This window comes from Salvia miltiorrhiza, chromosome 1 (genome assembly GCF_028751815.1).
Source record: "Salvia miltiorrhiza cultivar Shanhuang (shh) chromosome 1, IMPLAD_Smil_shh, whole genome shotgun sequence".
Taxonomy (NCBI): domain Eukaryota; kingdom Viridiplantae; phylum Streptophyta; class Magnoliopsida; order Lamiales; family Lamiaceae; genus Salvia; species Salvia miltiorrhiza.
The window spans coordinates 8,738,999-8,764,658 of NC_080387.1; the positions used below are offsets into that span (position 1 = coordinate 8,738,999).

The 25,660-nt window shown below is 40.7% G+C and overlaps 1 protein-coding gene and 1 long non-coding RNA gene across 2 annotated transcripts; both read right to left on the reverse strand.

Annotated features, from left to right (window-relative positions):
• Positions 1–14,790: 14,790 nt before the first annotated feature.
• On the reverse strand, positions 14,791–15,930 carry LOC131015351 (uncharacterized). The gene has a single exon (XM_057943762.1). The coding sequence runs from the start codon at positions 15,928–15,930 to the stop codon at positions 14,791–14,793; it is 1,140 nt and encodes a 379-aa protein (XP_057799745.1).
• A 298-nt stretch (positions 15,931–16,228) lies between these two features.
• On the reverse strand, positions 16,229–24,824 carry LOC131006509 (uncharacterized). Its single transcript, XR_009095560.1, has 2 exons — positions 24,371–24,824; positions 16,229–16,404 (listed from the first exon to the last, which is right to left on the reverse strand). It is a non-coding gene; the product is annotated as an uncharacterized LOC131006509 (long non-coding RNA).
• Positions 24,825–25,660: the final 836 nt, after the last annotated feature.

A 25,660-nucleotide genomic window follows, 5' to 3' on the forward strand; every position in this document is an offset into this window, starting at 1 on the left:
ATAGCTTGTTTGTCGGGAGCTGACTGAATCCTGGCTTATGCTGATGAGCGACTGAGTATATCTGCCATTCTCCTCGTGGCAGTGCTCGAAGAATCTTTAGGTTGATTTCACGTTGAGTGTATTTGTCTTTAGAAATGGATTGAACTTCATTCAAGATTTGATTCAATCTAAGTTCCATTTCCTCGATAGATTCATTCTTGAGCATGAGGAAAGAGTCGAACTTCTGGCAAGCTATGGATAGCTTATTCTCCTTGATTTCCTCGGAACCTACGCACATTCTTCCAGAATGTCCCACATCTCCTTTGCAGTTCCGCACTTGATGATCTTCATGACATGCTTGTCGGGAACGGTTGCCGGAGATGATGCTTTTGGCGAGGTTGTCAAGCTCATCTTGCTTCCTTTATTCGGTGGTGAAGTCTGCCTTTTGCTTGGGCTGGACCTCATTGTAAGGATCTTGTTGTGATCAACAGGAATCCGTTTGACGGTTTCGGTGATGATGATTGGTCCGCTGGTGATGACTTCCCACATTCGGCAATGTTGGGCGGTGAGGAAGCTTTCAAGCTGAAACTTCCATATGTCGTGTTTTTCAATACTAAACATAGGTAGAGAAGATAATCTGCTGTGGTTAGTCTTCATCAAAAAAGAGAGAACAGATAACAACAGATATAACAGATAGCAAGCACAAAAAGAAAGAGAGAACTTTTTCGAGACCTTTGAGAAAAATCATCTAGTTCAATTAGAACCTAATCAGACACAGAGTGTTCTTGCGAACAACCTGCTCTGATACCAATTGTTAGGTCCTGAGGGTCTCGAATAAGTGTATGAGGGGGCGGGAAATACACCTATGGGCTATTTTAAAAACTCCTCAAGAAGAGGGATCTCAGACAGAGATCTAAACGAAACTTTACACGCAAACAAAGACACATGTTCAACTGAAAACAGTTTTCACCAAACAGGGTTGACGACTGATACTGAAAACTCTTCAGTAGGGAGTTATCAGTTAAGTTGCTGGAACTTAACTGATGCACGAAAGGGCTTCCGTCGAGTTTGCTAAAACAGAGTTGATAACACTCTTCCTGACTATCAGAAGATAGATCAGTCAGACTGATATCATACGCAGCGGGAAATTAAACTTAGTTTCGCAATAGCCTCGGTGGAGCACGTTGTTTGGTCTTTAGGTTTCTCTTTGCAGTTAATCAGTGTTCAGTTTATCAATTGAAATAACACAAGTAAGAATATGAAACTGAAAGCTGTAAACAACACAGAGACTTTTACGTGGTTCTGAAAAACCCTTTCCTACATCCACGGTCGGTTGATCAGACCACCAATCCACTTCGCAAGTGCTTAATAGGTGCACTTGCAAACCAAACCGTGTGCTTTCCGGGTGCACACAACCGTACCATTGAAGAAAACCCTTCTTCAGTACCCACGCTTCACTCGCGTCGGATTTCTCTTGCTCAGCACAACCCGTGCTAAGACTTCTCACTCAGAGTCAGAGTACCTTCCTGAACTCCGAATCACTCAAACACTCTTTTGGGGGGGAGGTTTAAACGAGTGCCAACTATACTACAAAGAAAAAGTTCTTTGAAGCAAGTTTGACCTTTGGCTTCTGGGTAAACAGAGGTTTGCCTAAGGTCTAAGAGAATATGTGTAATCAGCAGTGACTGATTTTGGCATTGGAATTCTCTTCTTCGATTCAAGCTTTGGGGAAGTTAAGCTTTAGGCTGAGTAGTAATTTCGGCAGAGCTTCAGCTTATGTCGTTGAATCGGTGAAGGTTGAAGTGATCCTCGAGCGCTATTTGTAGGAGAACTCTTGAATAGATCCGTTGGCGTAGAACGTCATCAAGATTTCTTCTGTTGGAGAGTAATTCGAATTTGGGCTGAGGCTTCAATCTTCGTGGTTCCTTGTCTGGGTGGAAACGGCTCTATTGATGGACAGGAGATGTGACGTCTCTGAAAAGTAACCACCAGATAGGAATGACCTCTGCAGAGATAAGATCCTAAGATCTCTGCATTTAATGCGGCTGTACTTTGTGAGTACGGGGCTTCCTCTGAACGTTGGAAGATCAGTCCGAGGAGCAATGTTCAACTGATACTTGACTTTAGTATCAGTCCATTACGCGCATTAAGTAATCAGTTCCTAACTGATTCTTCAACTGATACTCAGTTGGTATCTGCAGTCTTCAGTCTTCAGGTCCTTCGTTCTTCAGTCTTCAGTCTTCAGTGTTCGATACCGCAAGCTAAACTAGAACCGAACTCTAACACTTGAGTTCAAAACAATTCTAGTCTATTACAAATACGGCCTATGAATTTTGGCATCATCAAAATAAGGATTAGGATATTCCACAAGGTTCCCAACACTCCTTACTGAAGAGTATTCAGTATCTGATGCAGCCCAAGGTTCGTTGGTGCAAGACCCGGTGCATGTTCCTGTTGGTCCTGTTACAAGAGCACGAGCCAAGAAGTTCAAGGAGAGCTTGATGAGCTTAGTTCAAGAAGTGTGGGCTCAAGAGTTGATGAAGAGACCCATTGGAGATGGTGGAGTCGGCCCAAGTTTAATTAATATCATTACATGCGAGTGGGCCGAAGCTTGAAAACTTTATATGTTTTGATGACTTATGTTTTTATTTATTTTCGGATTTTTAGCCCATAGTTTTCAGCTTTGTATTTCGAAAATAAGGGCCTTGTTTGGCAGCCCAGTTGATTTTTGAAATTAGGGCTTCTTTGCTTGTTAGTTAAGTTGTTTCCTTCTTAGATTAGGGTTAGTCTTTGTCTATATATAGGTTTTCTTATGTTGAACGAAATTCAGCCTACTTTTAGTCAAATTGTGAGTTTTTATTCTCTCTTGAGAGCTTCGAATTCTTCTTGATTTTTCCAAGACGAATTCAATTTATCGACGTAACGGCGAGTTCAACCAACCCTCGTCGGGTGTCATTCAACATCCCCAAATTGCTGCTTCAACGTCACGTTGGGGTTAGGGAATTCAATTCGCCTAAATCATTCCGTGGGTTAGAATCAGAGGTTTTAGGATCTTTCATCCATTTTGTTTCAATTCGTGTCAAGTCTTCCGTTCGCGTTCAATCGATCTGACAATCAAGGATCATATCATTTGGCACCAGAGTCGCGTTTCGTATCCAGGTTTTGTTTTCATTGTTTTCGTGTTCTGTCTTCGTATCCAGGGTAGAAGTTTCAGGTTTTATCTATTCAGTTTCATTTCGTCTGCTGAATTCTGTTTCTGCGTGTTAGGGTTTCGTCTATTACATCTGTTTTAGGGTTTTCGTGTTTCCATATATATCTTCTGTGTTCTGTGTTTCATATATATCATATATATATGTCGTGTTTACTGTTTCCCTACGAGTTGTTTCCATTCGACTGTTAAAGTGCCATAACATACACACCCCATACACATCCATACACGCCCATATACATCCACATATCCATTATCCAAAATTTTCGTTCGTTCTTGAATTTTTTTTTTCTTAATTCACGTTCTGTAAGGGTTGAAAAAAAAGAGTATAAAAATTTTCAAAATCGCTGGTATATAACTTTGTTCATTTTATTCCTTGGGTCGTGTAGAGCCTTTTGGGGCAATTTTTCTGTGTGCACTTTTCCAAAATTTCGTGTGTGCAGTTTTGTTTCTAGATTCTTGGGGTAGTATAGAGCGTTTTGAGCCTGTTTCTGCGCAGTACTTTTTGAATTTTTTTTCAATCTTCATTTTCTTGAGTCTCATCTTTGATTGGGTTCTATAGAGTCAGTTTGTTGGTGTGGTACCTTGCGGGACGTTTCATTGAGTGCTCTCGTTGAGTCAGTTTGGTGGTTTCGTTTGTTATTGTTGGTGATTGAATTCAAGTGGTAGTGACTCAACCTAAACACTATGCTAGATTGACTCGCAATCGTACGAGATCTATTGTATTGTGTAAGCTAACCCAAGTTATCTCTGAAGGAAGATTCAACAGGGCTCCTAATTGTATCACAACGAAAGCAATAAATTTTAAGGTTTGATTATTATAATTAAACTAATGCTTGTAATTAAAAACTGAACTTAAAACTAAACTCATAAATAACTAGGCATAAAAGAACTAAACACAAATACTTATGCAGAAATAAACTACTAAACCCTAGGCAGAATTAAAAGCGATAAAGTAAAGACTACTAAGAATTAAAAGCTACTACGCTAAGAATTTAAATAACTTTAAATAAAACTTCTAATCTAATTTGACAGAAACGAAATTACAAATTGAAAGCGAAACATAATGCATGCAGATTCAAAAGAGATTAACGTAAATAAGAAATACCAATAACGTCACGAGAATCGAATCACTGTCACTGATCACAACTTCGAAATGGAAAAGTAAAGCAAAACGAAAATTGAAAGCTAACTAGAACAAAATCTCGTAAAACTCAAAGAACTTTGGAAGCTAGAAAAACCCTAAACGGTTTTGGGTGCCGGAGGCTGAAGATGATTCTAATTAAGCGTAGTTAAGCCCTTTTTATAGACTGCCTTTCATCAACCATAAAGTCAATCAAGAGGGGCCCATCAAATCTAGGCTTAAAAGATAGAGTCGTGCGCGCACAGGAGAGTGCAGGTTGGGAAAAAGTGCTCGGCAAGTCATGGCAGCGCTGGAGAGTGATTGCCAGCTCTGGAGCAGTGCTGGCGGCCTTGCGCATGATTTCCAGCTCTGGACACGTGATTGCTAGCTCTGGCTACGGATTGTCAGCTCTGGATAAGGTGAGCTCTGAAGACATAGGCAGCTTTGGAGAATTAGTCAGCTCTGGAGTTCAGCATGTCTGGCAAGTTTTTAGTCAGCTCTGGCTGCCTTGACCGCTCTGGGGAGTGTTGTCAGCTCTGGTGACGGATTGCCAGTGTTGCAGCCTTGTCAGCGCTGGCGAGTGATTATCAGCGTTGGGCACCACTTTGAGCCCAAATAAGCGATATCTGATCCATATCTCCAACATAGCATTATTTCTCCTATTTTATCAGAATCTCCTGCAAAACATCAACAGACTCATAAACGTACCAGATTCCAGAACAAATAAGCTCAGAATAGCACAAACAAACCACCAAAAATAAGAACAATTAGGCATAAATCAGGTAGATTGAGGAAATTTGATTTCCTTGAGAGAGAACTTGAGTGGAAAAAGGCAAGACTAGTGAGACTATTAGATGGTAAAAGCCGTAGTTTGTGTGATACACGAGCGCTGAGTGATTCATTGTTGAGTGATATACATGAGTGCTGGTGAAGTGGTGAGGTCCTTTGTTTTACTAACCGTTTCTTGTTTCTGTGTCAATATGTCTAAAAGAGATGAACAAGGTTCTAACAAGGAGGATGATCAACCTGTTGTTGATCCAAAGACGAAATTCATGATGGAGGCACATAAGTCGGAATTGGGAAAGCTTCTGAGATCAGAATTGAAGACAGTGCATGAAAGAATCGACCAGATCGAGCAGTCTCAGTCCACTTTCGCTCGAGGTGGACGTGATGATCGAGGAGGACGTGGTGGTCGAGGAGGACGTGGTGATCGAGGAGGATGTGGTGGTATAGGAGTTCGCCAGCCGCTTCAACATACTCACCATCATAAGGAGTATGTAGAGGATTCCGAGTATGAAGAAGAAGACGATGGGCACTGGCGTAGAGATGGTGGACAGAATTATCAAGATAACAATCTGGCCAACATCAAGACGAACATTCCCTCTTTCCAAGGGAAAAACGATCCAGAGTTGTATCTTTGAATGGGAGAAGAAGGTGGAGCTTATGTTTGATTGTCATAACTATTCAGAGCTCAATAAAGTGAAGCTGGCCGCGATAGAGTTCTCCGATTATGCACTTGTTTGGTGGGATCATATGGTGACGAGTAGGAGGAGAAACTGAGAACCACCTATTCAGACTTGGCCGGAGATTAAGGTTGTGATGAGGAAGCGTTTTGTGCCTAATCATTACTACCGAGAGCTCTTCAACAAGTTGCAAAATTTGAAGCAAGGCAGTAGGAACGTGGATGAGTATTATAAGGAGATAAAGGTTATCATGATTCGAGCCAATGTTGTGGAGGAGCGAGAGGCGACCATGGCTAGATTTTTAGTTGGTTTGCAATATTGGGATATTCGTGATAAGATGGAGTTGCAGCACTATGGTTGAGTTGGAGGATATGGTTCACATGGCCATCAAGATCGAGAATCAACTCAAGAGGAGGGGCAACAACAACACCAACAATCATAGACAGAATCAGTCCAATTGGAGGCAATCCCAACCAGCTTCTAGTGGTTCCTCGTCAAAAGGGAACCAATGAAAAAAGGAGACGCCGCAACGAGATGAGAAGAAGCCGTTCTTTAGATCCTGACCTGAAGGGTTAAATTCGGCAAACCCGGCAGTTTCCGATGGTCGCAATAGAGATAAGAAGTGCTTCAAATGTCAAGGATTCGGACATATTATGAGTGAGTGTCCGAACAGGAGACTTATGATCATGAGAGATGACGGAGAAGTTGTGACTGATGGTGAGGAGACTGATTCGGAGATGCCCGCTTTGGAGGATCCCGACGACGAGGAGGAGATTGAGGAGATTTTCGCACCTGCTGGACAACTCTTTGTAGCTCGGAGAGCTTTAAGTGTCCAAACTCAACTCGATGAGAGAGAGCAGCGGGACAACCTCTTTCACAAGAGATGTCTTGTGCAAGGCAAGGTGTGCAGCGTGATCATTGATGGAGGGAGTTGTACGAATGTGGCTAGTAGAGCCATGGTGGAAAGATTTGGGCTGACCGAGGTGAAGCACCCTAAGCCGTATCGTTTGCAGTGGCTGAATGAGACCGGCGTCATCAAGGTTACGAGACAAGTGAAGGTTCTTTTTTCGCATTGGGAAGTATGAGGATGAGGTGTTATGTGATGTGATTCCCATGCAAGCGAGCCACATATTGTTGGGGCGTCCGTGGCAGTTTGATCGACGCGTTACTCATGATGGCTTCACCAATAAATATTCCTTTGAGTATAAGTAGAAGAAGGTGTCACTTGTTCCTCTTAGCCCTAAACAAGTTTATGAGGATCAAGTGCAATTGCGAAGGGAGGCGGAGAAGGTAAAGTCCAAGGAGCAGCCTGTAGAGAAAAAATAGAATGGGTTGGTTGATTCATAAGTCCTTTCTTCCAAGGGCTAGTGAATTGAAGTGGGCCGTGAAGGAGGAGAGGCCGATCATTGTGTTGCGGTTCAAGGAGAATTTGATCATTACTAACGATCTCTCTTCTCTACCCCTTCTATCTTTTCTGTTTTGCAGGAGTTTGATGATGTCTTTCCCGAAGATACACTTGTTGGTTTACCACCAATTCGAGGGATTGAGCATCAGATTAACTTTGTGCCCGGAGCTACCCTACCGAACCGACTAGCTTACCGAACTAATTTGGAGGAGACAAAGGAGTTGGAGAGGCAAATTGGCGACTTATTGGCCAAAGGGCACGTGAGGGAGAGTTTGAGTCCTTGTGCGGTACCTGTTCTACTCGTACCCAAGAAGGATTCAACCATGAGGATGTGTTGTGATTGCCGAGCCATCAATAACATCACGATAAAGTATCGCCATCTTATTCCTCGTTTAGATGATATGCTTGATGAGTTGCATGGTTCTTGCGTGTTTTCTAAGATTAATTTGCGTAGTGGATACCATCAGATTAGGATTAAGGAAGGAGATGAATGGAAAACTGCTTTTAAGACAAAACTTGGTTTGTATGAGTGGTTAATTATGCCTTTTGGATTGACTAATGCACCTAGTATGTTCATGGGTCTTATGAATCATGTTTTGCGTGCTTTATTGGCAAATGTGTTGTGGTCTATTTTGATGATATCCTAGTATATAGCAAGAGTCATGATGAGCATGTTGAACATTTGAGGTATGTTATGGATGTGCTTAGGAAAGAAAAGTTGTTTGCTAACCTTAAGAAGTGCACATTTTGTACGGACAAGTTTGTGTTTCTTAGTTTTGTTGTTAGTGCACAGGGAGTACAGGTTGATGAGGAGAAGATACGAGCTATCCAAGAGTGGCCGACTCCTAAGAGCATTGGAGAAGTTAGAAGTTTTCATGGACTAGCTAGCTTTTATCAGCGATTCGTGCCTTATTTTAGCAGTGTTGCAGCATCGTTAACCGAAGTCATCAAGAAGAATGTGGAGTTCAAGTGGGGAAAAGGCGCAAGAGGAGGCGTTTGCGTTGTTGAAGTACAAATTGACTCACGCCCCGGTATTATCTCTTCCTAACTTTTCAAAATGTTTTGAGATTGAATGTGATGCTTCTGGTGTTGGTATTGGTGCAGTTTTGATGCAAGAGAGATGACTGGAGCGTCGTTTTACATCAAAAATATTCGGCAGTCAGCCGGTATGACCACACTGCGCAGACAGCAGTAAGCAAGATCGTTTCCCAAGGGACTGGCGAGAATTTCTCTAATTAAAGCCTGCAAGTAACCCACGAAATTTGAGATTAAAATTGATAAAATACTAAATTTAAAATTAAATAAATAAAATCCAAATAAACCAATTTTTCAATTAACCAAAAGATGAATAAAAATTCCAACAATTAATAAAAGGATTCCAGCAATCAATTAAGTCCACCCTAGCTTAATTATTCCGATCATGGATGCAAAAATAACCTCAAATCATGCAAACAAACCAGTTATAACCACCGAAGACGCTTCTGACGTGATCTTATTTCTCCTTAATTATTCGGTAACTAGGAAGACGCTTCACTAATTACTACCCCAATCGATTGACAACCGTAAGAGACGCTATATAGGTTTAATGAGCCGACATCATTAATATCTAGAGAAACCCGATTCAAAACCAATAAACTCTGACGCAGGATTATTGAATTAAGACTGCTTTTCCCTTGACCATGATGTGTCAATTTACCACTAATCAAACCTAAACCACAATTACAGATGGCCAGTTCAATTGGCTATATAATTAATTCTAACCCAATAAATATTTGCAACTATCTAATGGATTAAAACAATTAATATCATTAAACATGGAGAATCCCAGATGCAAGCATAAAAATAAAGTATAAGAACAATTAGATCTCACAGAATAATTTTGCTAGTGCTTCCCTAATCGTTGCCGGAATAAACGAATTTAGTTAGAAAACATAATAATTAAACAAAACAAATAAATAAATAAATTACGAAAGAATGAAGAAAAAGAAAACTTGAATTGAATTCCAAAATTGCGTCCAAAGTAGTTGTTGTTCTTCAAAAGTGCGGCTGATATGTTATGATCTTTTCTGTTATGTTTTGTATCCCTTATATAAATAAGGTATACACTCATAAACCTAATCTACCTAAGGAAAACCAAAAGTGGGGTAAATAAAGTCACCCCAAATAAAAAAAATAAAAGTCCTAATCTAATAAGGCCTAAGTGGCGTTAAGGCCCTAACTAATTAAAAAGCCTTAATCTAATAAGAATAGGGAAAAGTGGCGCAAAGGCCTAAACAGGGAACTAATGGAAGCTTAGCCCACTAATTCAAAAATCAGCTGCCACTCTATTTCTCGATAATTCAGCTCGGCCATTCCAGGTGAATTCTGTTCAGCTTGCAATAGTTTCTTCCTTCACAACTTAATTGAGACTTCAAACCACTTCTCAAAATCAAGTCTTTTCTTCAAAACCTATCAAATATCATCAAAATTCATTTAAGACCAAAATTCATATCCAAAAGATGATATTTAACACGAATTAAGCAAAGAAATCATACTAAAATCCCCTAAATAAATGCGTATAAATACGCCCAATCAAATCCCCCCACACTTGGACATTGCTCGCCCTCGAGCACCAAAAAGAACAAAACGACAGGGAAGGAACAAAAGAAGACTCAAAACAGCAACTCAAAGCTTTGGCAACAATATGATAGATAATATTCAAAATCTTGATCAAGATACAATCATCCACAAACCACTAACCATGCTCTTGCTCAGAAAATTATGCCATGTTCTTCATTCAAGTCAAAATTGTGCAAATTCAATCCTGCCTCACCAAGTTCACTCAATTTCTCTCAAAAGAAAAATATGGACAGAATAGTTTCACACAATTCACAACTTTATGCCTTCAAACTTAGTTTTCCCTTATGTCACTATCTCCACCAAAATATGGAACCAATGCACAAATCAAAAGGTCTTGCAATTTGGTTGTAATGGGGCTAGGGTACGTATAGGTGGGATAAACAAGAAAAAAAGGGATCAAATGGGCTCAAGATGTGACTGAAAACGTGCAAACACACCAGATTTTCCATCAATGAAGTTCTAAAGTAGCTCCCAAAGATATCCAAAATCCTCAAAAAGTATGCTCAACTCTAACATATACATATAGGGCATAAAAATGAATGAATGTATACACAATAAGCCCTTTATTTTCTTTGCACTTTTGCACTTTTCTTTCTTTCTCTTTTTCTATTTTCTGTTCTTCTTTCTTTTCTTTTCTTTTTCAACAATATATATCCCCAATAAATCAATGAATCATCACTCAGCACACTAAAATGATAGGAGTACTCATTTCTCATCTCGTCATAACCTAGTGCATTCACATGTTTTCAAGTGACAAAAGCAGGCTAAAACAGGCTTAGGCTCAATATATGTGAGTTTTAATCAAACAAAAAGGGAGCAATTCAGGCACAATCGGGCTCACTAAGGGAATAGTGAAGGTTCGGATAATATGTTCAGGCCAAACAATGGTTATTCCTAAATGCCTTAATCATTTTCATGCATTAAGTTCTCAAACGCAGTCTTGACTATGGCAACAGGGCAAACCGGAAATTCGGCATTAAAGTTCGAATCAACACTCATCAAAGAAACAATAAGAGCTATTCATGTGTGCTCATTAAGGCTCAATCCTCACAATTTAGTAGGCTTCAAGTAATTTTGATCAAAATTTGCACGTTTTTCTCATACAAGAATACCTACGAACATATGCACAATTCCATCACAAGAGCAACAGCCTATCATACCAATTCAATATCTTAATCTCAACTATTCACATCATCCATCATAAAAATTGCCAAAGAACTCGAAACTGACTCGAAAACTAACAGAGCAACAAAACAAGGACAAACAAAACAAAGACACCCCCCACACTTGGACAACACAATGTCCTCATTGTGTGAGAGTATGACAGACCAAAAGGAAACACCAGCAGACAACTAAAAGAAAACAGAAGCTTCAAAAATGAAAAGCAAAAAGTAAGGAACTTCCCTGAACTGGTAGTACGAAACTGGAGGTGGTGGCAGCTGGTGGCTGCTGTGGATTCCGGCTGGGATGGTAGGGCTAGCGCCGGAAAGGGTGGAGGCGCCGGCAGAGGGCTCATCCTCGGTGTGCTTGGCGACTGACAGCGAAAAAACGGTGAAGAAGCGGCCGTTCTGGAGTGTTGCGCGGTGATTTCAGTGCTGCACTGGGCTTACGGGGTGGTGGCCGCCTCTTCTTAGGGGACATTGTTGACGAAAACTGGCAGCGGTGATGGTCTGAAAATGAGGCGAGGGAGGGCGACGGGAATGGTGGTTCGCGGTGGTCGAAATGGCGGCAGGTGGTGGTTGATGATTCTAGGCGTGGAGGTGTTGGGCTGGAAGAGGGGTGGTTGGCCGGAGCGGCGGGGATAAGGGGTGGAGCGGTGGAAATGGAGGGAATGGTATTGAGGGGAAATTTTGACTGAAGTCAAAATGAAACCCTAATTCCAGATTTTGCACATTAGTCCCCCAACTCTCAAGTAACTTGAATGCGGCCCCCAACTTCACATATCTTTCAGAATGGTCCCCATACCTGCGAAAACAGCCAAACACACCGAATTCAGTGGGACTTTTTTTTTTTTTAGGGAAAAAATGAAAATAAACAAAAAACAAGGGCATGAAATATCGGGTTGACTCCCGATAAGCGCCTTTATTTAACGTCCTTGGCTGGACAGAAAAGTTCAAAATCCTTAGACGATGGTAGGGGACGTCAGGCTAAGCGCATTGAACTACTCCATCTCGACTCCAGCATAATATGGCTTAAGTAATTGTCCATTAACCTTAAAACACTTTTGTGTTTCGAGGCTTTGAATTTCCACAGCTCCATGAGGACTCACACCAGCAACTTCAAACGGGCCCAACCAACGAGATTTCAATTTTCCTGGCATAATCCTTAAGCGTGCGTTAAACAAGAGAACCTTATGCCCAACTTCAAAGGATTTCCTTCGAATGTATTTGTCATGTAAAAATTTGGTTCGTTCCTTGTAACGACTTGCATGATCATACGCCTCCAATCGAATCTCCTCTAATTCTTGCAGTTGAAATTTATGCTCTTTGCCAACAACTTTCTCATCTAAACAGAATTCCTTCACGGCCTAAAAGGCTTTATGCTCCATCTCAACAGGTAGATGACATTGCTTCCCAAAAATCAGCCGGTATGGAGACATACCAATCGGTGACTTGAATGCAGTGCAGTATGCCCATACCGCATCGTCCAGTCTCAAACTCCAATCCTTTCATCTCGGGTTGACTGTTTTCTCAAGGATGCTCTTGATTTCTCGGTTAGAGACTTCAACCTGACCGTTGGATTGTGGATGATATGCCGTGGCAACTCGATGGTGGACTCCATATTTCTTAAAAAGTGCTTCCAAAGTGCGGTTGCAAAAGTGAGTTCCTTGATCGCTAATGATGGCACGTGGCACTCCAAATCTATTAAAAATATTAGTCTTAGGGAACCCTGCAACAACTTTAGAGTCATTAGTGCGGGTGGCCTTCACTTCCACCCACTTTGAAACATAATCAACAGCCAAAAGAATGTAAGAATTTCCAAAAGAACTAGGAAACGGCCCCATAAAATCCATTCCCCAAACGTCAAAGATTTCACAAACCAAAATAGGGACTTGAGGCATTTCATTGCGAGAAGAAATATTACCTGTTCTTTGGCACTTGTCACAATTTTTACAGAAATTGTAAGAATCCTTAAAAATAGTTTCCCAATAAAAACCACAATCAAGAATCTTACGTGCCGTTCTTTTGGGACCAAAGTGACCTCCACAAGCATGAGCATGGCAAAAAATTAAAATAGAATGAATCTCCTCATCAGGGATACAACGTCGTATCACTTGATTCGCACAAGTCTTCCACAAATAAGGATCATCCCATATGAAGTATTTTGCTTGGCTCCTCAACTTATTCTTACGGATTGTCTCCATTCCCTTAGGAAAAACTCCAGCAGTTAGAAAATTAACCAAATCAACATACCAATGAGTGTTACCGTCAATGTGCAGCAGTTGTTCGTCTGGAAAGTCATCTGGTATGGGCATACCATCCGACACAGTCTGCAGTCTGCTCAAATGGTCAGCTACCAAGTTCTCGGCTCCCTTTTTATCTTTAATCTCCAAGTCAAATTCCTGCAAAAGAAGAATCCAACGGATCAAGCGAGGTTTAGATTCTTTTTTAGAGAGCAAATACTTAAGAGCTGCATGGTCAGAATAAACAACAACTTTAAAGCCAATCAAATAAGATCTAAATTTTTCACATGCAAAAACGATGGCTAAAAGCTCCTTTTTCGTGGTTGTGTAATTGCATTGAGCCGGGTTGAGAGTTTTTGAAGCAGTAAATCACATGGCTCTCTTTCCCAACTTTTTGCCCTAACGGCAAAGTCGCTTGCATCACACATGATCTCAAAAGGCTCTCCCCAAATTGGTGGTTGAATGATGGGGGCAGAAGTGAGTATACTCTTCAACAAATCAAAGGCCTCCTTGCACTTGTCATCGAACACAAAAGACACATCTTGATGAAGCAACCTAGTGAGAGGTTGAGCAGTCTTTGCGAAGTCTTTTATGAAACGCCTATAAAAACCTGCATGGCCTAAGAAAGCACGAATCTCTTTCACATTAGAATGATAAGGTAACTTAACAATCAAATCAATTTTCGCCCTATCAACTTCTACTCCTCTTGCAGAAATCACATGCCCAAGAACAATTCCCTCTCTCACCATAAAATGACATTTCTCAAAGTTTAACACCAAATTAGTGTCAACACATCTCTGCAGAACTTGCTCAAGATTAGTCAAGCAATGGTCAAAAGAGTCTCCATGCACAGTAAAATCATCCATGAAAATTTCAATGCAACTCTCAATCATGTCAGAAAATATGCTCATCATACAACGCTGAAAAGTACCAGGAGCGTTACATAATCCAAATGGCATACGACGCCATGCAAAAGTGCCAAAAGGACAAGTAAAAGTGGTTTTCTCTTGATCTTCCTGAGCTACAAAAATTTGAAAATATCCAGAGTAGCCATCAAAAAAACAAAAGAATTCCTTACCAGCCAATCGCTCAAGCATCTCATCAATGAAAGGTAATGGAAAATGATCCTTCCTAGTGGCATCATTCAACTTCATAAAATCAATGCACATACGCCAACCAGTTTGAAGCCATGGGAATCAACTCATTGTTCTCATTCTTGACCAATTGAAAACCAGACTTCTTAGGAACCACATGAACAGGACTGACCCGTGCACTATCAGAAATCGGATAAATAATCCCTAAATCAAGCAATTTAAGAATTTCTTTAAGCACAACTTCTTTCATGACAGGGTTCAATTTTCTTTGAGGATCCCTAGACGGCTTACTATTAGGCTCAAGTAAGATTCTATGCATGCAAGTAGAGGGACTAATACCTTTGATATCGGCTATAGTCCATCCAATGGTAGATTTATGCATCTTAAGAAGACTTACCAACCTTACCTCTTGTTTTGCACTGAGTTCATTGCTGATGATGACTGGCAACATGTCATTCTCTCCCAAAAACACATATTTCAGATGCTGGGGCAGTACCTACAAGTCCAGCTTCGGTGGCTTCACAACAGAGGGCAAAATCGGTTCTGTGCTGGTCGGTATGGGCATCCTGCTCGACAGGTGCCGAACTGGAATTTCCTCCGTTGAGTACAGCTGCATGATAATCTCTTTAATGGCTTTATTTTCCTCTGTTTTGGTGACCTCTTCAGTAAGGGAACTGAAAATAACCTGCTCAAGCTCATCCTCCCTGAAATTCTCAACAAATTCCTCAACCAAAGGGTCAATAACATCAATCATGAGCACAGATTCAAGATCCTCAACATGCTTCATAGCCTCAAAAATATTAAATGTGACAACATCTCCATCAAATTCAAGGCTAAGCATTCCACTATCCACATCAATTTTAGCCTTAGCAGTTTTCATGAATGGTCTCCCTAAAAGAATCAAAGATTGCTTAGCAGAGGTAGAATCATCCATATCAACAATATAAAAATCCACAGGAAAAATCAAGTCATTGACCTTGACAAGGACATCCTCAACAACACCTTCTGGATATGCAGTAGACCTATCAGCTAACTGAATGATAACACGAGTGTCTTTCAATGGTCCTAATTGCAAATCCTTATACATAGAATAATGCATGACATTTATGGACGCTCCTAAATCTAACATGGCTCTCTCAATAGTCTTATTACCTATAATGAATGGAATGGTGAACATACCAGGATCTCGACACTTTTGGGATAATTTTCTTTGAAGAACAGCAGAAACATTCTCACTCACTCGAATTCTCGCATCATTCCCAAACTTCATTTTCTTAGAGCATAACTCTTTTAAAAAAATTGCGTACCTGGGAACTTGCTTAATTGCATCAAGCAAGGGCAAGTTTATTTCTACCTTCTTGAAAATTTCCAGAATATCCTTCCCCTCTTCAATTCTCTTGTTTTGAGCCAACCTAGAAGGAAAAGGTGGTGCAATCAGTGATTGAGGAATTGAGACCTTAGGTTTTCCACTTACCTTAGAAGAACTAGGCCCGGTGGATTCTGGTGACTCCTCACTAATTGCATCGTTCTTAGCTTCATCGGACTTTTCTTCTTTATTCTGCTGCTTAAGTTGTGGCTCAATTAGAATTCTCCCACTTCTTGTAGTTACAGCACTTGCATTTTCCTTGGGATTCATCTCCGTGACAGAAGGAAGTCGACCTTGATTCGCCTGCAGCTTGTTCACCTGAGTGGCTAACTGCGTGATTTGTGTGCCTATACTACTCAACGCTGCCTGAGTTTCATGCTGGAATGTCACAGCCCCCTATCCCAGTGACGGGTTAACCGGGGTTAAGACTTGGGGTGAACAATAAGAAACGAAAATTAAAGGGGATTTGTTAAGTAACCAACATTAATAACAATAAACTAGTGATATATATATATATAACCGCTTGGGTAATTTACAAACGAGCCTGCCATAGCGACTAGACCCCAAATGAAAGTTAATCAAAATGAAAGAGTAATAAGTTCCACAATACGATAATAATTTCAGAGTGTTTGCAGCGGAAAAACGTGTGAGTTATACATATGGAGATGCATACTCAAGGTTTCATTACATAACCATCAAAAGGGAAATCCGCTCAACACCAATCCATTCCATCGCGTGCTCAACCTGCACATTTAGAAATACATGCAGGGCTGAGTATAAAGATACTCAGTGGCATAGCCGAAAATACAATCATGCATACATATATATAAATTGAACTGCCATAACAGTAACACACAGGGGTTTTCTTGAAAGACCTGCGCTTACTAAAATATTTCTTTCATTTTCATAAGATTGGCCGGCCGACCCATTTTCCCTCATATGATCCATATCTGTTCCTTTCTGTCACGCGCCGGGAAGGAGGCCTCCTTACCACGGACGCCAAGACCGGTCGCAAGCGACTCGCGGTCTCCATGAGTGTACACGTTAACCCTAGCTAGCGACCTTTGTCTAGCATAGGATCCCAATTGGATTTCCTTTAAAGTTGGCGAACCAACACAGATAGGATACATATAAAAACATAAACATTTTTGGCAGTCAATCATTTCGTAAACATTTCATTTCATTTCATAAACATTTCATTTTCATTTCATAAGAGTCATTTATCGTTTGGGCATTTCATAAAACTGAAATTAACAGTTAAAATCATTTCATGCATATATTCGTATAAGAGGCCTACGACACGCAGGGGATTGACTCATCCAAAAACACCTAACGGATGGACTCGAATTTATACGAGGTCGTCCTAGGGTGGTAAGGTGACTCAAGTCGTCTCACAAGGAAGACTTAGCAGGGCTCTAATCGTATTGCTCACAAGAAACTTAAAAGAAATCTAAACACTCTAATCGGGTAATTGGGTCTGACACTTTCTCTCCGATTAACTAATGCGTAATTAAATTAAAGCATATAAAGTTAACTAGGCAAAAGATAGGAAGCCAATAAGAACGCAAGAAGGAAAACAAAGCTAAGGTTCTAAACTAGCAATCTAGAAAGCAATCATCAATTCAACACCATAAACAACGATTATCTAGGCGAAATAACATATTAACATTTAATCAAATGAATGTTAAGCAAACACACACAATCCAAGAGAATTCCGCAAGAAACTCAACGACGAACTAACTAGAACATGGTATTTGAACATTAACGAAATCAACAAGAGTTTCCAACTCCAACACTAACGGATGGACTCGAATTTATACGAGGTCGTCCTAGGGTGGTAAGGTGACTCAAGTCGTCTCACAAGGAAGACTTAGCAGGGCTCTAATCGTATTGCTCACAAGAAACTTAAAAGAAATCTAAACACTCTAATCGGGTAATTGGGTCTGACACTTTCTCTCCGATTAACTAATGCGTAATTAAATTAAAGCATATAAAGTTAACTAGGCAAAAGATAGGAAGCCAATAAGAACGCAAGAAGGAAAACAAAGCTAAGGTTCTAAACTAGCAATCTAGAAAGCAATCATCAATTCAACACCATAAACAACGATTATCTAGGCGAAATAACATATTAACATTTAATCAAATGAATGTTAAGCAAACACACACAATCCAAGAGAATTCCGCAAGAAACTCAACGACGAACTAACTAGAACATGGTATTTGAACATTAACGAAATCAACAAGAGTTTCCAACTCCAACACTAAACCAAACGATCATAAACTTGTAAACATCAAAGATTAATAACTACCTAGGCAAGAAACTAAATCAAGCATAAGATTCGAATGCAAAGAAAATCTTAATCTCCATAAAAAGAAATCTCTAAACTTTCACCAACAAGAAGGGAAAAACGTAAGCAATAGCAACGAACTACGAATCACGTAGATTATCTAAACTCAACAACAATCATCTCTAATCCTTACATCCATCAAAAGTATAAAACAAGGATTCAATTAACCAAAGAATTCATATAATCAAGATTATCTAAACTCAACAATAATAATCTCCAATCATCACATTCATCAAAGCATAAAACACAAAACTTAATTAACCAAAAGATTCATATAACCAAGAAAATATAGCATCAACAACAATGATCTTCAATCATCATATTCATCAAAGACAAGAAACAAAAACTCAAATAACCAAAGGATTCATAAAACAAAGAGAATCAAAGGAGTTCTTACAAAACGTAGCAATCCAAGGAAATCCAATCGGATGAAATGTTAATTGACATCCAAAGCAATCCAATGAATCCAAGATCGAAAGTAAGTGTTGTGAAACTCTAAAAACCTTAAGAAAGAGGTGAAAATCGCCTATGGAGGCTGCTGGAGACGAGTATGATAAAGTAAAACCCTAGAAAGGGGTTTTAAACTAAAAAAAGATGCTGTCGGATCTGCACAGAGGCGGCGGCGCCGTGACACGGCGGCGCCGTGTGCCCCCTTCGCAGTTTGGGCACGGCGGCCGCCGTCACACGGCGCCCGCCGTCCACTGCAATGCGCAGCGGTTTTGTTTTGGCCCGTTCTCCCTCGTTTCAAGTCGGATTTTGGATCCGTTTTCGCCTACGAACTCGTATCGAGACGAACTTCGATTCTTCTTCAAACCAATCAACTAAATTCTGACTTTATTTTTGTCCACATATCAATCAATTTGAGCACAAAATCCTGAGACAACAAAATTAGCACAAAAGCTCAAATCATTCAACTCTTAAGTGAAAGAGACCAAAATAAAAGTCAATATAACACGTAAACACCCAGAGATTCATCACAAAATAGGGCTAAACAACCCCCCCACACTTGATCCTTTGCTTGTCCTCAAGCAAAGTCACGACACCAAAAGATAGTTCACAAGAAAACTTCCTCACCATTCACATCTCCAACCAATCTAAGTCTCTTGGCCATTCACATTCCTCACGAGATGTTCATTGTTAAGATTTTAAGAAGCAACAACCACATGATACAATTCAATCCGATCAGACCCAATTCTCCGCTAGAGGTGAATTCCCTAATGTGATTGCCTTTATAATCAAATCCCATTTTCCTTGAAGATGATAAACAATCAAACCAAAAATAATTTTATACATCTTTCTTTTAAAGGTGATGTTATTCCATTCTCAATAGATGGGCCAACTTTCGTGAGATCAACACTTTTGGAGGAAATCCAAAATGTTCTCACGTGGTTTTCCATGCTCATAACACTACCGTCAGAGGAGCAGAGACCCAGAGCTATAGAAAACTTCACAACAAACCAACATTCAAACTCAAGGGATAAGATCGTAGGCTATCACAATGAAAACACTCCCTCTAGCATCTACCAGACAAATCACGTCAAGAATAGCTCATAAGGGTGTTGCATCCAAAACATTAAACAACTTACATTAAGAGAGGAATATGCATAGCCTGAGAGACAAAGATAGCAACCAAGCCAACACAAAGCATGAAATTTACTTGTGAACAAATCATCAAAGTGTGCATTATTACTTGAAGCCAAACAACAATCAAGATAAAGGAGACCATTTGCCCCACACAAGAAAGCCCAAAAACACAACAAAAAGGCACCCATAGGATCAACAAACACCCCCCCCCCACACTTAAAATCTAGCACTGTCCTCAGTGCAAACAAAAAGAGAGGTGAAAGAGGAAACTTCCCCTAAATACCGATCCAGTGGTGAGTCTGTAGTGTCCCACGATGTCTGCCTCTCTCTCATCCATAGAACAAGCAGTCTCCAACGCAACAACCTGCACCAAACAACAGAAGCAACAAAACACAACACAAACAAAACGAAAGAAAAACGAAACAAGAAAAAGCAAGAAAACATGGGTTGCCTCCCATGCAGCGCTAGTTTTTAAGTCGCCAGCCCGACTAAGAGAACCCCTTAACCAAAATCCGATTGAAGCTCCAGCTGCCTTAGCGCTCTTGTAAACACATCCTCTTGAATTGCAGCTGCGGGTCCTCCAAATGAGTGCTCCATGCTCATATCCTGGGATGGCCCTCTATCCATACATCCAACGATATTGAGTGACCAAACCTCATCAAGCTTCTCTTCCAGTAGCAAGGCACACAGAAGGCCTTGCTCTTTATCGTCTTTCTCTTGCAGCTTATCTAGGAATTCCTGCTCAATCTCACTTTCATCTTGCAAGTTAGCAAGAAATTCTTCCACTATTTCGTCCTCCTCCTGCAGCTTATTTAAGAATTCCTGCACAATACAATCCTCATCCAAAGCATCAAATGTTTCAACATAAGAGCAGATTTGAATTAAGGGAGTGGGGGTAGTAGGTTTTTTATCAAAAGCTGAGAATGTTACAGCTCTACCTGCCCCAGCCATACTCACCGTTCCCGTACTCACATCGATGCGAGTATGGGTGGTGGCCAAAAAAGGTCGGCCAAGCAGCACGAGATGCCCATTCTCGCTTCTAATCCCTTTTCCCACATCAAGAACAACAAAATCAGCCAAAACACTAATCCCCCTCACAACAACCTCAACATCCTCAACAAGGCCCCGTGGGCTACTAATAGAGCCGTCAGCTAGCTCTATCTTCATATTCGTGCATTTCAGCTCTTTATTTCCCAATTTCTCAAAAATATCAAACGGCATCAAATTGACTGCCGCGCCCAAATCAAGCATTCCTAAAGCCTTTTCAACCCCACCTAAGCTAATATCAAAAATAAAACTACCTGGATCTCCTTGCTTGGGTGGTGGTTGTTCTGGTGCAACAGTGACAGGTGGCAGTGGCTCACTGGGGCATTGGGTAGCTTTGATTGCTTGCACGGTTTTGCTTTTCCATTTCCCCGTGGTTATTGGGCCATTCTCCTTGATCACCGCCACGGCATGAGCTTGATGCGGTTGTTGGTCCTGGTTTGGGAACTTCCCAGTTGGCTGTTCTTGCTGCAGCTGATTCAAGGCTCCTGTTAGTTGCCCAACTGTAGTCTCGAGGCGCTTGATGGTAGCACTCTGAGCCTCCATCGCCTGTTTGCTAGCTTGCATGAAAGCTTGCATCTGATCTTCAAATAAGGGGCCTGGAGGTTGGTGCTGCTGAGGTGGATAGAGTTGCTGCGGTGGCTGCTGTTGCTGATATGGTTGAGGGTAATGCTGCTGCTGGTTCTGATACCCCAATTGCTGTGGATGTCGGTGGAGCTGATTGCCTTGGTTTGATCCCGACCCTTGGCCAGGAGCTTGGTTCCTCCATCCCGAATTCTGCTCATTTCTCCAACCCGAGTTGGAGCTTTGTTGCCCTTGATTAAAGATGGGCCTCTGTTCAAATTGAGGCCTCCCCGGATAGCCCTGAGCAGCATATACCTCTGCTTTTCCTTCAGGTGTGAATTCCCCCGTGCGATGGCACGCGTTGGTTCCATGACCAAAATCGCCACATATTCTACATCCTTCTGCTGGTGACGCGTGAACTGGTGGGGCTTCTGCCTGGTTCATCTTGAGGTGTTGAACTTGCCTCATCAAATCTGCTACTTGCTTCTGAAGCTCATTGTTGGGAGCTACTGCATTGGCTTCAACCCTCATTCCTCTAACTGATTTCTGTTGCGAACTCGCTGCAAGTATGTTGAAAATCTCCTTGAGCTCATCAGCTGTCTTCCGGGCAATGTTGCCCCCTGCTGTACTGTCCACCATAAACTGTGCCGTCTGAATCAATCCGTCATAGAAGAACTGCATCAACATGACGGGTGCTAACTGGTGCTGTGGGCACTGGCGGAGGAGCTCTTGGAATCTCTCCCAAGCCTCGTGGAGAGGCTCGTCAGCTCCTTGTATGAAGTTCATTATTTGGCTCCTAATCTCTTGAGTCTTGTGATTAGGGTAGTACTTGAGCATGAACTTCTCACACGCCTCTCCCCATGTAGTGATGGAGTTCGGCGGCAGGGACAACAACCACGTTCTAGCCCGGTCCTTGAGTGCATAAGTTAAGCACTTGAGTCTCAACTGATCCTCGGTGAGCTCCAACAGTGGGAAGGTCTGCACTTGGGTGCAGAAGTCGCGGATGAACTGTAAGGCGTCCTCACTCGGCATTCCATGAAAGAGCGGCAACAAGTTCGAGTCGTTAGGCTTCAGATTATAATTCCGGACCGCCGTGGGAAGCACTATCGCTGAAGTGCTAGTGTTCCCAATAACCGGCCTGGAGAAATCTCCCATGTACTGTACATTCTGCTCCGCCATGGTTTCTTGGTCAAGATTTGGCCGAGCTTCTTCTTCTCCTTCAGAGTGCACTGAAAGTGTCTCCTCAAAGGCTTCCAGAATGGGATTGGAAGCAATTCTCTCTTCACACTTTTCCTCTCGAAACTGTGATTCCCCAAAACTTCTCGAACTGGACTCGGACTCCTTCTCCAGGCTTGAAAGGACCTCAAGAAGTCGATGAATGTTGTCGTAGTAAGGTGCAAGCTTTCTCTTCAAGCTTCTGCGTCCTTGCATACACAACACGAACAAACAGATCAAACGCACCGGAGGGAGAAAATAACCGAGTTAAAAGAAATAAACAAAAATAAACACGGAAAATAATGCAACACAATCAAATGCCTAAAGCCTTCCCCGGCAACGGCGCCAAAATTTGACTCATCCAAAAACACCTAACGGATGGACTCGAATTTATACGAGGTCGTCCTAGGGTGGTAAGGTGACTCAAGTCGTCTCACAAGGAAGACTTAGCAGGGCTCTAATCGTATTGCTCACAAGAAACTTAAAAGAAATCTAAACACTCTAATCGGGTAATTGGGTCTGACACTTTCTCTCCGATTAACTAATGCGTAATTAAATTAAAGCATATAAAGTTAACTAGGCAAAAGATAGGAAGCCAATAAGAACGCAAGAAGGAAAACAAAGCTAAGGTTCTAAACTAGCAATCTAGAAAGCAATCATCAATTCAACACCATAAACAACGATTATCTAGGCGAAATAACATATTAACATTTAATCAAATGAATGTTAAGCAAACACACACAATCCAAGAGAATTCCGCAAGAAACTCAACGACGAACTAACTAGAACATGGTATTTGAACATTAACGAAATCAACAAGAGTTTCCAACTCCAACACTAAACCAAACGATCATAAACTTGTAAACATCAAAGATTAATAACTACCTAGGCAAGAAACTAAATCAAGCATAAGATTCGAATGCAAAGAAAATCTTAATCTCCATAAAAAGAAATCTCTAAACTTTCACCAACAAGAAGGGAAAAACGTAAGCAATAGCAACGAACTACGAATCACGTAGATTATCTAAACTCAACAACAATCATCTCTAATCCTTACATCCATCAAAAGTATAAAACAAGGATTCAATTAACCAAAGAATTCATATAATCAAGATTATCTAAACTCAACAATAATAATCTCCAATCATCACATTCATCAAAGCATAAAACACAAAACTTAATTAACCAAAAGATTCATATAACCAAGAAAATATAGCATCAACAACAATGATCTTCAATCATCATATTCATCAAAGACAAGAAACAAAAACTCAAATAACCAAAGGATTCATAAAACAAAGAGAATCAAAGGAGTTCTTACAAAACGTAGCAATCCAAGGAAATCCAATCGGATGAAATGTTAATTGACATCCAAAGCAATCCAATGAATCCAAGATCGAAAGTAAGTGTTGTGAAACTCTAAAAACCTTAAGAAAGAGGTGAAAATCGCCTATGGAGGCTGCTGGAGACGAGTATGATAAAGTAAAACCCTAGAAAGGGGTTTTAAACTAAAAAAAGATGCTGTCGGATCTGCACAGAGGCGGCGGCGCCGTGACACGGCGGCGCCGTGTGCCCCCTTCGCAGTTTGGGCACGGCGGCCGCCGTCACACGGCGCCCGCCGTCCACTGCAATGCGCAGCGGTTTTGTTTTGGCCCGTTCTCCCTCGTTTCAAGTCGGATTTTGGATCCGTTTTCGCCTACGAACTCGTATCGAGACGAACTTCGATTCTTCTTCAAACCAATCAACTAAATTCTGACTTTATTTTTGTCCACATATCAATCAATTTGAGCACAAAATCCTGAGACAACAAAATTAGCACAAAAGCTCAAATCATTCAACTCTTAAGTGAAAGAGACCAAAATAAAAGTCAATATAACACGTAAACACCCAGAGATTCATCACAAAATAGGGCTAAACAGGGATCCCTATATACGTATAGTAAAAGTAATGCCCACCTCAAATGTTCTTAAGCTAGCGTGGAATCGCTTCTTCTTCGGCTTCACTTCCTGTCGCCCGGACCTTTATTGAAGAAGAGTCGGTAAGTTCGTGAAGAAAATTGTCACAAGACAAAGTCTAATTCTACGTGCTTAGGGTATCTTTTAGTATTTTAGGGTTCTAGCATCCATAATTCGTTCCATTAAAGACATTCAAAAACTAACATACCTCGTCTAATCTCATTGAAACACATAGGCAACACAAACACATAAGGCACATAAGAATCACAAACAAACATCATCAAAACATGCTCTGTTTTTACACTGACTCAACTTCAAAATTTAATCTGTTCTGACCCCGAAATCTACTGGACTCGAGACTCATACCAAAAGAAAGATCTTCGAGTCTAGTTTCATATAAAAAAAAAGTAGAGTCAAAAACTCCAAGTGGTTTGAGAGATATGACGTTTTTACCACGATCTACCATATTCGGCAGTTTTGAGCAATCGAAAACTTGGATTTTTGAAAAATAGTAAACGTTGTCGAAATGGGCTCAAATTTGGTGTATATCTAGCTAACACAATAAGGTTAATACCATAAACATTTGGAAATCTATATCACACAGGAAGCCACTGAAAAGAATGACTCTTTACCCTGTTCTCTGAAATTCTCGGTAGTAATGTGCAGTTTAGATTTTGCATTTTAAAGAAATATCAAACGAAGTTGGAATGGCTTGAAATTTTACCGGTGTACTCAAGACTCTCAAATATACTTACCATAAAAGTTTCATGGTGTTTAGGTTACTAAAACTCCTCGAAAACAGTAGGTCAGTGCGTCATGAAAATGACTCCGAATTCAATCACACAAGCAAACATGCTCAACTCAACATTCATTCAAAGAAAACTCATCAAAGCTCATTTTAAACACTTATAGCACTAAAAAAAACATTCAAGTACAACATAATACTCATCATACTCAATCTCAACTCTCCTCTTACATCATAAACTCAAATCTCAAGGAAAACGTTTCAACGAACGCATCAATTCAATTCTCTTTTCATTTTCATGCTCAAAATTACTCAATTATTCAAACATGATCTCATACATCACATAACTCATTATACACATATAGATTCCTTTTTATCATGTAAACTAAACTCTAATGAAACTTCATGTATCAACATAAAACTCTTAATGAAACATGACAAACTCTCACATAATGGTCATAAAGCAATTAGACCTCATTTTACCAAGTATCAACCTCACATCATATCAGAACTCAAAAACTCATATAAACTAAACTAAGTCAAAA

Bases quoted from the DNA above. Each gene is read 5' to 3' on its own strand.
- LOC131015351 (XM_057943762.1), bottom strand. From the start codon at position 15,930: ATGAATCCCAAGGAAAATGCAAGTGCTGTAACTACAAGAAGTGGGAGA.